At 45.7% G+C, this 14,422-nt stretch overlaps 1 protein-coding gene and 1 long non-coding RNA gene across 2 annotated transcripts in view; one reads left to right on the forward strand and one right to left on the reverse strand.

Moving 5' to 3' along the window:
- Positions 1–10,711, forward strand: part of GALNT14 (polypeptide N-acetylgalactosaminyltransferase 14) — an 89,591-nt gene extending 78,880 nt beyond the window's left edge. Inside the window, exons 12-15 of the mRNA XM_053972484.1 lie at positions 1,206–1,289; positions 2,430–2,574; positions 9,835–9,954; positions 10,531–10,711. Of these exons, the coding sequence (XP_053828459.1) occupies positions 1,206–1,289; positions 2,430–2,574; positions 9,835–9,954; positions 10,531–10,689 (508 nt within the window). The 3' untranslated portion in view covers positions 10,690–10,711. The remainder of the gene's footprint in view (positions 1–1,205; positions 1,290–2,429; positions 2,575–9,834; positions 9,955–10,530) is intronic.
- LOC128804606 (uncharacterized) lies at positions 6,845–12,532 on the reverse strand. The gene is made up of 4 exons (XR_008436121.1): positions 12,453–12,532; positions 11,241–11,391; positions 9,358–9,466; positions 6,845–6,939 (listed from the first exon to the last, which is right to left on the reverse strand). It is a non-coding gene; the product is annotated as an uncharacterized LOC128804606 (long non-coding RNA).
- Between the last annotated feature and the right edge of the window lie 1,890 nt (positions 12,533–14,422).

A 14,422-nucleotide genomic window follows, 5' to 3' on the forward strand; every position in this document is an offset into this window, starting at 1 on the left:
ATACTGATGATAGGCACGTGCTACAGCAGTGAGGTGAATAAACTGCCAGTTTAAATGCTGTGCTGGTTTATTCCAGTGAACTAAATCCAGGTGGGGGAAAACCCCCTCTGCCTCTGTCCTGTCCTTGGCATAACACAGGGCTACTTCTGATCCCATAGTGGAGTTTGGTAAGGAGAGTCCAGAGGTGTTGGTGGCAGCTGACAGGCAGGAAAAGCATCAAATTTTTGACCTGTTGATGCTTTATTGGAAGGCAGCAAGTGTTTGTGTGCAGGGAGTTTGACATTCATTCTGTGAGGAGTCAAAAATGCCTCCCTGTCAGGAGGACTGTAAATATTTGTGTTGCATTTCTCATTTTCACATGTTCTTCTTTGCCTTAGAAAGTTTCCTTTAGACTCCAAGGGGCTCTGAGTCCAAACCTGAATTCCTTGTGATGACTCTTCAGTTTCCAGGATAAATAATTTTAAGTCCTGGGACTCCCCTGTTTCCTCTGAATTAATATTCTCCTCCCATCCATCAGCACAGAATGAAGTAGCAGCTCTGTCCTCTGCTTAGGGTACAGAGAAGTTAACCTATGTGAAAAGGAGGTACTGGAGGCTTCTGACTATTCCATAAAAGCCAGCTCATAACCACCCCACAGCTGGAGGCTGGCCCAGGGAGGAGCTGGAGTTTTGAAAATGTCACTGTACAGCATGATCCTTCAGCAGAAATTTTGTCCTGATTAATAAAAGAAAAGTGTTTCACTGTGTGATTAACTTCTGCTGGCTTACCAGCATGTTTCGGTGCTCTTGCAAATCAAGGCCTCCTGTAGTCCTGTAAACCAAGAGTAACTTAGAATAGCAAACAGCATATTTTAATTTCCCAGTATATTAATATGTTCAGGTAGGGGTTATAGTAGACAGCATACATTTTTTTACTAATAATTTTTAAATGACTGTGCTCTTCCAAGAACCTTCTCAGCTCCAGATTCCTTGTTAAAATGACAATATGTCATCGTGCCATTTTACCAAGTGAAATGGTAAGAGAGACCTCCAAAGAGACGGATCAAAACGACTGCTCAAGCTCATACAGAGAGAAACAGAGCTGCTGATGCTCTTGCATTTGCTGTCTGTGCATTTCTGATGGGTTTCTGTCATCCTCCCTGCTTGGTGTGTTGGGCCTCACCTTCATGATTTCCATTGTATCTCTGTGATATTTTCTTCCCACAGCATCCAGAGCAGAGTGGAGCTGCGGAAGAAGTTGAAATGCCACAGCTTCAAGTGGTACCTGGAAAACGTTTATCCCGAACTTCGGTACGGATTTGCGATCTCCACCTGCGTCCAGCAGGCCAGTGGGGTGCTCCTTCCCTCCCTTGGGCTTCACAGAAGGGCAGAGGGAATTTTGTGCTGCACAGCTTGCTCACAGTGTGACATACTGCAGGGCTTTGGAGATCCTTGGGGGTCCCTTCCAGCTTGGGATAATCTGTGATACCCGCTTCCTCCAAGCTCTTTGCTGCAGGGTTGGTGAGGGACAAAGCACCAGTTATTCCCATTTGCTCTCAGGAATTCATTCGATATCCTCCTGCCCAATCTGTGGAACAGGTTGTGTAGGGAAATAAGAGAATTTCCTTACAAAAGTATCCCAAGGCAGAAAATCCACCATAGCATCTGCAGGGGTGTTTTGGTACTTAATGACTCCTACTTACTAAACAAGCACCTAATTTCCAGTCCTTTCACACTGTTCTGTGGCACTCAAGGCTTCTCTGTTGTGAAACCATTCACTGTAGGATTTTATGACTTGTATTCAGATGTCTCTGCCTTGCCTCTAGCCCAATGCTTTAGTAAATATTGTTGCTTTTGCACAGATATCTTTTAGTTGCCAATTTACACCAGAAACCATTGCATTAATTCCCCTGATCCCTATCAGGAGCCATCCTAAGAAAGGATGGTAAAATTCTGGAGATACCTTCAGGGACCTGCTGGTGCAATAGCTGAGTGCAGAATCACTGTGTGAAAATGAAAATGATGATTTATAGCCATTTTCTTACCTTTTTTTTTTTTTTTTTTTTTTTTTTTTTTTTTTTTTTTTTTTTTTTTTTTTTCCACATGTGGCATTGCACAGCAGCATTCACGTGCAGTGCCAGGGCTCTGTGACAGTTTGTTGTAAAGTTCCCCTCTCCTGTAAGCTGAAGGCTGCTCACAGCCTACTCCTGACTCCTCTGTTTGCCTTGGGCAGTTATTTATTTTTTCCTCTTATAAAGGTCAGCCATCCATCTCTGAGTGCTGCTTCTGCAGCATCCCTGTCCTCGTGCTGCTCTCAGTGCTTCAGTATTGTCAATATTGTGGTAGATCTTGCCACCCCTCATTTTCTGAAGGTGAAATGGTGCAACCTTACCCCACTGAGCCTCCCTGTGTGTGGGGCAGTATGATGTTGTTTTCACGCTGTTCCCACAGGATTCCCGAGGAATCACTCTATCAGACTGGGATCATCAGGCAAAGGCAGAGCTGCCTGGAGTCACACAAGTCTGAAGACCAGGAGTTCCCCATCCTGAGTTTAACTTCTTGTAACAGCAGCAAGGGCACAGTGCCAAAGGCACAGGTAAGATGTGTTGTGTATTCCTGTAATGCTGGATGGGAAGAAGCCGTGGGGGCAGCTTCACGATGATTTCTTAAGGTTGCTAAAGCTCTGTTGGAGGATTTACCCATTCTGACAGTGTCTTCTCTTAGGCAGCCTGTCATTAAACCTTGGCAGCTCCACCTGACCTTCGTGGAGGCTCTGGGCAGCCGCAGGGACTGGTGCAGGAGCCACAGGACAGTGTGTCCCACTCATCTGCATAGGAGCCTATGCTGAGCTCTTCCCACTGCCTAGGAACACCACACTGCACAGATCAAAGGCAAAGAGAATTATAACTTCCTGTCATCTCTCAGCCTTTTTTCTTTCAGAATGGACTGAGTCGCAGTGGCATTTGTAACTTCATAGTCTGCATTCTCTCAGTATTGGATTGCCCATTAAACTAGCAAGGATTTCATGAGGATGATCTCAGTTTTTTCAGTCTCATTAAGACAAGAAAAAGCTGTATGAATTGATGTTCTCAAAAGCACAGCCTAAGAGATTTTAGAGCCAAGAGCAGGCACATGTGCCTTGCTTCCTTTTTGGAGCAAGACACTGAAGATACACACAGCTTCAAAACTCACTTTTGTGATTTTGGGCATGTCAGTAAGTTCTGTGTTCCCATCCATAAAACGGGGAGGATAACAATCCTTTGCTTCTTCATGGTTGCCGTGAAATAATTCAGTAGGACATGGTGTGGTGTGCTTGCTTCCACTTGACTGTACATCCTTAACCCTCATGGTTACATATTCAAACCAGGTAGCTGTGCACATAAAAGGCCCAGCTTGGGGAGACTGCTTAAAATATCCCTGATTTGTGAGTGCAAACAAAGCATGTCATTATGTGTGTCTCTTTTAAATGCAGTTGCGTGCCTGTCTGTAGGCAGGAAATTAATATCTGTTTCACAGCATGGCAAAATCAACAGTGACTATTGGAATATTAGTCAGTTCAGAAAGTGTAGTTAATATAATTGCAAGTGCCACACAGTAACACTTCTTACAGTTTCACTGGTTTCCATGTTCCAGAATAGTTTTTTTTTTTTTCTTCCACTGCTACATGGACTTTTCACACAAACAACAAGCTGATGAGAGCAGGTCACCATGTTTTTCTAGCTCTGCAGAAGAAAGGAAGAGTGTTGTAACAATAGCAATTTCCAATGAACCGACTGTTTTTAAAAAAAAATATCTGAGAAAATCAGAATGAAGAATGCTGCTGCAAGTTAGCGTTTCAAAGTGAAATGGTATTGGTCTTTCTGAAATACCAATTTGATGTGGTATTTTAAAATGAGAAATGTCATGCCAACAAGTTGGATTGTTTCATTCCTACCAAACACATTTTGTTTTGACATTTCTGTGCAGTAAATTTTCGGAATTTTTCATGCCACAAACTTTTCATCTTCCTGTTCTGATTCTGCAGCAGTTTGCAATAGGTCAACACTTCCCACTGGATGGCAACTCTATTTCTTGTGCACATCCAGGACTAACTTTGCAAAGGAACAGAAAAATGCACTACAAACAGATTGCAGAATGACTGCACTCAGTACACAGCAGGAACAAAGAAAAGCCTTTCTTTTTTATCTTTCTCTGTCTTCCTAGTATAGTTCTTTGTTACTTGTACCCATGGAGAATAGTTCAGATTAAAGCAGGATATTTAAACTTTTATTGTGAATAGACACTTATATTTTAATGACTCAGTTGCCACAAGACCACCTGAACTTGTGGATGACGTGGGTGTTACAGTCACCAGGCTGTGTAGGATTGATTATGCAGCAGTCCTGAATGCTACTTGGTTTTGCATTTGATACACCAGAATAGAGCAATAATCTTCACTTTTAACATACTGAAGTCACGTCTTGTTTACCCTAAGCTTCATTTTGTGAAAAACAGGCTTAGCTAAATCAAAGCTGTGCTTCCTTGGCATTCAGTAAGTACCGTGGAAATATCCTGACTGTCCAAATTCTTTATTATAACTATTACAGTAGCAGTAATTCAGTTGCTTTGATTGCCTTTCTGTAGCTGTCTCCCTGCTGGGCTGCCCCAGCCCTTTTCCAACATTACATGCACGAAGTCTTGATACTGGGTGTGAGCAGATCTAGGCTGTCATGGTTTGAGGAGAGAGGTACAGGAGCTGTCAGATGGCAATCAATTGCTCTTTATTTTATGTTTTTCTAACTGTAGCGTAGGGGAAGGGTGTTGTGAGACCTCTGGCTACATCCATAGTTGGGGTAAATTGAGTGCTTAGTGGTGAAATCAGACCTACACCTTTAGAAGGTCTCAAAAAACCTCCCTGTTGTGTCTGGTGTTGGTCCTGAATCACTGAAAGGGGCACTAAGGTGCAATAAGACCCCTCATCTTTGTGTAGGAGAACTTTGTCTTATCATCCTGGAGATCCACTTGGCCCTTTCCTCTCCAGAAGGCCTGGCAGCGGGCAGGGTGGGCTCTGTCCCTTGAGGTGGCTCTCAGAGGGATTTGAGGTGGTTGAGGACCTCAGGGTGGCTGTCAGAGGGCTCTTGAGTTAGTGACAGGCAGAGATGTTTGTGCAGTGCCCATCCCCAGAGCACAGCAGACTCTGCCTGTGCTCCTGCCCACTGGAGCCTCGGCACTCCATGCCTTGTTGCGTCTCATTTGCTAAATGAACAGATTGATTTAGTTTTTCACGAGAGAAATGCATCTGAGGGAAAATAATTGATCATAATTTTGTCCTCATCTATCTAATGAAGATGTGAGTAGTTGGGGTTATTTTTTTCAAACCAAGTGTCAGTTGGTATTAGTTCATAGAGTTTGGAAAAGACATCTGACTGGGATTTATTTAAGTCATTAGCAGCTTCAGGAAACTTGACATACTTCAGATAAAAAATCTGAAGATGCTTTGACCTGGATATAACACATGTGTAAGCAGTTGCTGCAAGAGGAATGTAAAGCTCAGGCATCTTTTAGACAAGCAAGGAAACAGGGGAAAGGCGGCAACATCCGTTTCCTGGGCCTGCACCCCAAAATACCTGGAGTTTGCAGCTGAGTGGCTGCCGTTGCATTTGAGTGGCATGACCTTGACTCTTCTTGGGAAGGAAAGGCAGTGTGATGATCTGCCTGGTGTGGCTTGAGGTCCTCTGTGTACTGACTAGATCTGCCCGTTTTTTGGAGAGCATTTAGCATCTGTCAAAACTAAGTGACCCTCCTGAGACATCTCAGCCATAAACATTGTCTTCTGACCCTCCTCCCCTCAAAAGCCTTCATTCTTCTCCTCCATGGGCATGACCTGCCCCGACTGTAGGCTAGCTGGAGCTGTGGGAGCCAGGCTGAGCAAGCAGAGCAGGGGGCAGCAGTGTCACCTCTGCACCCAGGTTGTTCTGGGCACCTCATGTACTTTGCTTTCCCTCTCCTGAGAAGTGTAGAAGTGCCAGTTGTATCCCAGGGTCTTTGATGAGAGCAGCACTTTGGTATCCTCAGGTGACTCGGGCAGTCGCATGCCTTGGGAAGTCCTTCTCTGGGATTTTAAGAAGATAATTGGATAATTAGATTGTTCCACCTTATTCAGAAACACTTCTCTCTTGCTCCTACCCCTGCTTTAGGGCACGGCTGACCTCTCGCTCGGCAGCAGAGGCCTCACTGTCACGGAACGCTGGGCTCCCCTGGGACTGCTCCTTCCTGGGCTGAAGGGCTCCTTGCTCCATCTGCCAGCCAGGCTATGCCAAGCCAAAGGTCACTCTTGAAAATAATTTGCTCAGTTCACAATAATGCTGAATAGCAGTGACAGGTGCCGGCTCAGATGATGCTAAAGCCTTGAGAAACAGTCACAAGCCTCCGATGAGGGGTTGGTGTTATCTGAGGCTTTGGAGGAAGGGGGTTGCTGGTTGTGCTGTGCAGCTGGTGATGCTCTCTTTACCAAGTCCATCCTCTTCCTCCTGGCTCCACCACCCCTCCATCTTTGCCTTTGAAAAGTCAGGAAATCTTGATGTCAGTTTTACCTCATAGATCAATTTTTCTTTGGTTCTGGATCAGCTCTAATCCCTGATGGCATCTCGCAGGCAAGTCTGCAGTCCTGAAGCCGTGCTAGTTCCTTGCAGGGCTCCTTAGGGGTACCATGGGCTGCTCCATCCACCACAACCTCTACTGTGCTGGCCACGTCATTGTGCCAGGGATTAGGAGATAAAGTAGTTCCTCATGGAAAAAAAAAATAATCCCAACTCATAAAAATAAGGGAAAAGAAGGAGTAAGATAAAAATTTGTGTGGCCATGGGCATGTATTTTAACTTAAAGTCCTTCATGGATTCTGTGGTGTTCAACTGACTTCCCTCCTCCTTCCCCTTCAAATTTCTTCATTTTCTGCATAATTTTCTTTGGCTTTCATCTAGGGCTGAAAGGGAAGAAGACATGATTAGAGCTGGATAAAACATTTTCAACAGGACTGGCTTCCATAAAAAGCCATTCTGCCGAGATAGATGAGCTGTGTGAAAATCTGTCAGCTGAGATAAAGACAGTGGAAGGACAGCCTGGGGGCTTGAGGGTAGGATCCAGTGTCAGCTGTGGAACTGGTGCACACATCCAGCTCTGGAGCCCTCACTTATGATGATGAACAACAGCTTAGGGAAAATGGTTTTCACCACCCTTCCTATCCCATGGTCCACTGCTGGATGAGAGGATGGCTCTGCCTTGAGAGGATGTGAATATTCTGAAGGTTTGAACGTAGCCTGGATAAAAAAATAATGGAGGACCTCTATTAGGGGCAGTCTTCTGTAAGATAATCTCAGTGAAGATATCAAAACAAACAAACAAAAAGTCCCATGGCCTGGGTTAGTTGGAGAATTCAACATATATACAAGTTATTATATGCAATATATATATTGTATATATGTATATATATTATATACAATACAAAGCATTAACTGGCTGCTGCTGAGGAGCCTCATGGGTGCAGCTTCAGCCTTGTCCTGAGCTAAAATGACCAGCAACTGGTTAAAAATGTTAAGCAGGTTTTCAAAGCAGCTTGCAGCAGCGTGGGTGCCAAGAACAGATGTTGGAGCTTGCCCCATAGGGTTTGGTTCTTCGCAGATGCTGGACTAATTTGGTACCTGATTTCCCAGGCTGGTGGTTTACACAGCAGCTGACAGCGTGCAGGGTTGGGATATTTGGAATGTGTTCACTGTGGAATCAGGTGAACCCTGCTCCGTATGACAAAGAAAAGTGGTTGCCAGAAGAGTGTGGATTACAGCTTTGAAAATGAATGCTTGTTATGTACCCAGATCCTGGGCAGCTCTTGCTGAGGAGCCTGTGGGCAGGCTGTTCAGGAAGTCAGGTTTGATTTTCATGAGCTCTTGGGGAATAGTGGGCTAAGAAGCACAGAGTATGAGGATCACAGTGTGAAGTCCTTGTGGAGCTGGGTCTGCTGTGCAAAAGCGTGTTTTCCCTTCCAGGTGACTAAAAACCTGAATGAAAATGGAATTTATATTCCCCGGAGTTAAATGCCTGTACCTGTCTGTTTTGAAGTTGAGGAGAGGAGTTAGAGCTGCTGGCAGTGACAAATACCAAAGGACTGGAAGCATGTCCCTGCTCTAATAACTCATGCTAATGCAACCCGAAACCTCCACCATTCAAAGTCAGGGGTGCTGCAGGCATCCCAGCTCTGAGAGTAGGACAGCCATTTTTCACATTCCCCTCCAGCACTCAGAAAGGGTTGAAGTCTCCCAGGAGCCCCATTTTTCCAGCCCCAGCCTAACAGCCGTATGTTTGAGCACTGCCTTCCCCTCCACTGCCAACACTGTTGCTCACGTCACTTCTCATGGAGCTCTGATTTCTCCATAGCTGAGCTCCCAACTGCTCTGCTTCCTCTTTGCACTTTTTCTTTCTCAGCAGGTTCAGAGTTTTCATAGCCTGTACCTTGCTAAAGCATGTGCCATGGCTCCTGGGGTCTCTTGTGGGAACCCTTTTGCTCCCTGGCCTTGCTGTCTCTGGCAGAGTTATTGCACTCTGATAATGAAGCCAGCCTGCTGTTGGTCCTCCAGCCCTGCTCACCTGCCCTGCCACAGCTCAGAAACCTGCTTTCCATCTGCTCCCACTGCTGCTGCTCAGAGCCATTTACACAGCAGGAGCTGATCCTGCTTTGCAGCCTGGATGGGAGCCCTCGGAAAGCCCTTGGAGCCCCACTCTTTCTAATTTCAAAGTTGATGCTCACAGGAAGTTACAAGCAAAACACCTGTTCCAGAAGTCCCTCTCCAGGGTTATGTAAAAGCATGGCTTGTGGTTTCCCATCAGCCAAACCAACTCTTGTCTGCTTGTGCACACACACACAAATAACAGGGAGATAGACATCCCTTGGCTGGGATCCTCTCAGGAGGTGCTCTTGGGTAATACGAGCACAGGTGAGTGATAGAAAATGTTCAGCTGGAATAAACGTTGGAGGAAATTTCTGTGGAACAGTCCTGGGCTAAGCAGTGTGTCTGTACATCCATGGTGCTTTGTCCAGCACGTTTGCAAATCCTCATCAAACTATCAGCTGCTCTTCTTCTCCCAAAAACATCCAGTGGTGAAAAAGATGGTAACCCCCGAGATCTCCTGTTGTTTGGTAAGCATCACACAGGACAAAGAGTCTCTGCTCCTCCAGAGTTTATTTCTGGGGCTGAGAAGCTGATAAAAAGCTGGTGAACATGAAAAAGCAACAAAAGAATAAAACCTCCAAGACAACCCAGTGGAATGAGAGTAGCAATGGTTATAGCCAACCATTACAGCAAACGTTTGAAATTTGGTCCCAGTATCTTGATAGAAAGCAGATCTTTACCTCTTATTTTTGTGATATTTGGGAACAGAACCCCAGGAGTTGCAGATATTTGCTGTATATCACCTCTTGTCTCCCAGTGACAGCTGCAAAGCATCTCTGCTGCTCTTCCCTGAAAAAATAGGATTGCACATTGTGTGGTTAGTAGTGTTCCTGCCTCTCTTCTGTTTTTTTCCCATCCTTCTGTTCTCCAACCACAGCCCAGTTCTGGCTATGAAATCTTTTGTATCATGAAACATGTTCTTCCAGCCGCTTTTGTAGGCATTTTCTTTGGTACCTGTAGTCCCTCAATGACAACTGCAATTCTAGGCAGGCTTGAAACATCCCACTGACTTCTCCTGATGCCTCTTGAAGTCAGTGAGGTTTGTGCTTGATTTTGTAAGGGGCAGGATCCAAGCCAAAGTGTTTGTTTTCCAGGTAAAAGATCAGAAAGAATCAACACTGCTCTCTCACCACCTTTCTTTTTCTTCCTCTGTGCAGGAATGGACGTACACATACAACCACCATGTCCGCCAACAGCAGCTGTGTTTGTCTGTGTACACCCTCTTCCCTGGTTCCCAGGTGCTGCTGTCACCTTGTAAAGAAGGTGACAACAAGCAGGTGAGCCCTTTTCACTGATCCCCCATTTTCTTTGAAATTCCCTTTCTTTCATCACAGTATTACTGCACATTAAATGGCCTGTGCTCTGACTTCATCTGGGAAGCACAGTCAATTTGGGAGTACAGACTCTGGCCTGTTCAGCCCTTTGCCTCTTAAATGAGTGTGTTGGTAAGGATGTCTATTAGTGAGGGTGGTGATCTGGATACTTCAATGCAGAAGTCAAACCCAAACTGGCAATTTAGTTCACATGGGCTGCCAGTCAGGCAGCAGATGCTAACATTTCCCTGCAGTTAATCACTGAGCTGGCATTTGAACCAGTGACCTGGGGAAAAAGCTGTTAGTAATATATTATCTCCCTGAAGGCAGGCAGAGGCCAAGTTAAATGAGTGTGCTTCTGATGGGAAAAATGCTCAGTGTTGAGCTCTGCCTGGTGTGGGTTTGGGGACCTTGTACTTGACAGCATCAGACCACAAAGGCTGGATGAGAGCTGTCCTCTTGATGCTGGAACAGTGCAGTAAAAGCATGGTGGGGAGGAAGCTTGTTCACCTGTTTTTCCTGTCATGTGTCTCCCCTCAGCGCTGGGGCAAAGTCGGGTCACACATTGAGCACATAGCTTCACGCTTTTGCTTGGACACTGAGACCATTGGGGACACCCACGAGAGCATCAAAGAGCTCGTCATCAACCCCTGTGAGAGCACAGCCATGAGCCAGCGCTGGGACATGGTGATGTCTTGACCTGCTGGAGGATGTGCGCGGCGGGGACGCGGCTACACGCGGCTGACATGCACCAGATGGGGCTCAAATCCAAACCATCGGGAGTCCCTGTGTGCTGTGGGACAGGAGGAGAATCACTCAAATCAAAATGAGACACAGCACTCCAGGTGGAACAGCAGATGTTGACTGCCAGGCATGCAGCTGGTATTGGCCTGGTGATGGTCAAGGAGGAGGGATGGCAGAAAAACAAGCTTGAAATGTTTTAGAGGGGGACTGGGGCTCCTGCAATGGGCTGTACAAAACTTCAGCATGCACAGCGTTGTTTAATCTCCCTGGCGACGTAGGTAGAAGAGCCTTTAATGCCTAAAGGAGTCTTGGGCTGAGCAAAACAAGCATCTCAGTAGCTCTTGGGGGTTGAGGTGGGTGCACAGGGTGGGATGTGCCAAGGAATGCTAAGAAACATCACCAGGGATCAAGTGGAAGACACTGAATTATTTTTGCACTTTGCTGTGGATGTTTCTGTCTTCTGCAGGCAGCAGGAGTGGAGCTGTGTTGCACAATTGAATTGGTACCTGGTCCACGTCCATGTGGTGTATACAGAGGCAGAGCAGTCCTTGATGGCTGGGCCAGGATCAGAACAGCGAGTGATGGGGGAATCCTGCTCTGTGCTAACTGCACACGGTGCTTGTTGAATCTCCAAAGCCCAAGCAAACAGAGGATTCACTGCATGAGATTAAAGGATATACATTTCTGTCAAGCTGGGAGGAAAGGCAGTAATGTGATTAATTTCTCCTCTCTGAAGGCCGTGGGTCACTGAAAACTCCTCTAAAATTTTCCTATGTGTCTCTCACTGCTCTGCTTCAGATCTGGACTAATTCAAATTTTCACTTTTCTTCCATAAAAGTAATATTTTTGGTAATTGAAGGTAATTGTGTCATATTTCTCTTTCCCAGTTTCCAAACTACAGATGAAGGGACTCCCATAAAATGTTGCTACTGATGGAATGGTGAAGGTTTAATTTTTAATTAAAATTAGAGACTGCTCCAAGAAAGGAACTGGGTTTGCTTCCCAGTTACCTTGTAGCCCACAATGTAAAATACTGAAGAAAAGGTTTGGGATTCCCCATTCACACCAGTGAGCAGGGCATCCTGGGCCATGATGTTCCTCTCTCTCCAAGTCACTTAGCATAGCCAGACCAGGCAGAAATTATTTCTTCAGCTTTTAGAGATGTCTTTTACCAGAGATCATGTCAGATGCTGCCTCTATGGGGGAGTGAGGTGACTTCCTGAGGGGGAGAGTAGGACAGATGACCTCAGGAGAGGTCTTAGGAATAGAAGACTGGAAGGTCCTTTCCAGCCTTTCAGGGCAGCTGTCACTACAGCCACAGGTAACAGGCTGAGCATCACCAAGAGCTGTGCGCACAGCCTTCATATAGTAACAACTCTCAAAAAGAACTTCCACAGGACTGTCAGTGTGACTTGAAAAAAAATTCATCATTTCTGTCTAAAAATGCTAGGATTTAGTGAAAATCCTATCCTTTGTTTCCTGTGCTGCAAACTGCAGGTGAAATACCATAAGCTTTAAGCCTTCAAGTGCTCTCAGCATCCCTTCTTGAATAAATTGCTGGCTTTCAGGGTTTTACTGCCTCAGTTTCTCCTCCCTCAGTGCTGGGAGAAAGCCATGTGTATAAATCTTCCCGGCTTTAGAAGCAAAACTAGTATAGCTCTTTATGTACAAAAGGTCGCAGTGCAAAATGCTTTTCATGTGCTGCAGTGATTACTAACCTCATCAAGCTCCCTTGGTGCCAGCCTCAAGGGCTTCTGTTCCAAGAGGGCTGGAGCAAGCTGTCATTTCATGGTGGGAGGTGGTATTGTTTCCGTGCCACCACTCTGTGAGGAAACAAAGGGGAGTACTTCAAATGAATGGACCCATTTCACAAAGGAGGGCAGTGACCTTGGGCTTCTTTTTAATTGAACAGGGACATACCACGTCTACTTCTCACAATGGTGATGACAGCTAGGGGTAGTAATTCCCTGTCTAGTGTTTACAAGGGAAGGCAGCTCCCAAGAGCCTGAAGCTTAACACGTTCACACCTGTACTGTGCCCACAGCCTGGCACTGCCCAGCAGCTGGCAACTCGATTCTGAAAATTCAAATTGCTAAACACCTTGGCATGGGTTTTGAAGTTCAGCACGTGGCAGGTACACTCTGAGGAGGACCTCAGACCTATCTAGCTTTACTGTTTTCTACCAAAGCTCAAAATCTCTTCTCCTGACAGCCAAAGCTCTCGAAACTGCTCTCTGCCTTAGCAGAAACAGCTACCTCACTACATATGTGTGTGTGTGTGCTTGGGCACATGGACCCATGGGACCTGCAGGGATTTGTTCTAGGAAGGAGTTGTTTGACCAGCTTTGCAGCTCTCTTGCCTTTTGGGAAACACAAATGCTATAGCAAACCCCTCCTATTCCAAAACGTGCTCAGTGATCACTGTGAACATGTCTGGGGACAATGGAAGGCAGGCAGTGGAGAGGGGCCATCAGGCATGGTGGTCCCTACCAGAGAGCAGCAGCCAAGTTCAGCTAAGTCTTTTGCAGGCCCAAAAGCCACCACATACCTCACAGACCTGGGAAGCTGCAGCACTTGTCAAACTGGTGATTGTGTCTCACACAGCCATCAGCTGTAACCCTTAGGCTACAGCTTATTTCATGGTCCAGGAAATGATATTATCCCTATGGATCAGCAGTGTTTTCAGAGAAGCCTGAGAGTATCAGCCTGACTCCTGGGGAGCTTTATATAAAGCTGGCCATGGTCTGGCAGTCTCCAGAGTTAACCCCAGTGTGGCATTTAGCAAATCTGCTTAACACCCCTGCAGAGAGACCTTGCATCGTGTCAGGGAAAAGGTTAACTTGCTGCTGAAATCCAACTCGTACCTTCAGGTTTCTTTCATTTATTAAAATACACTGAAAACAGATGAACTTTTCTTGCTTTGTGTTTTTTCAATGCCTAGACAAATGATTGTCATGCTGTGAACAGGTACAATGTGACTGATTGGGATCTAGATGGGGTCCCATGCCAATGCTGCTTAAGCCCCAACGTCATTTGGTAGTAATGCTTTTTTGGTAGCGTTTTGCACTGAATTGAAAGAACATAAGATAAAGCAGAAAATATGATTCTAATCCTGTCTGTTGAGCTTTGTGACAGCCTTTATGATCTCCAGGTAAGTCACTCCTTGTGCCTTGGGAAATTTAGATTCAGAGCAGGAAACTCAAGGCGAGAACTACTACTGGCTTTTAAAGGGCCAACCAAGGCTATTCGAAAAAAAAACCCAAAACACACCAGAAAAAGTCAAACAAAGCACTTCCCCTCCCTCTCAAAGGAGATCCATGTTCCAATTAGAACAAATCTATCTGGTTTCATTTGGGCTGGAGAAGTCTTGCAGTCCTTAACTTGCTGCTTATGTGATTTCTAGGTGTCTTGTGCTCATCTTCTCTTGCACCAGTGCAGTACCACAAGGTAACAACACAAATCATCTGTGCACCTCAGGTTCACTTGAGGAAATCAGGAAATCACCTGAGGAACATGTCAAGGTAGTGATTTAGTGGTAAAGTGGAAACTGAATTCAAAGATCTTTGTTTATCCAGCAATGCAACAGCAAAATGGGGCTGGTGGATGAAGACTGGAGAACTGGTGATGGTTCAAGACAAGCACAGCCCTGAGTGCTAATCCCTTCTCCTGCTTCTAGGAGTGGCTTGGGA

This window comes from Vidua macroura, chromosome 3 (assembly GCF_024509145.1).
Source record: "Vidua macroura isolate BioBank_ID:100142 chromosome 3, ASM2450914v1, whole genome shotgun sequence".
Classification (NCBI taxonomy): domain Eukaryota; kingdom Metazoa; phylum Chordata; class Aves; order Passeriformes; family Viduidae; genus Vidua; species Vidua macroura.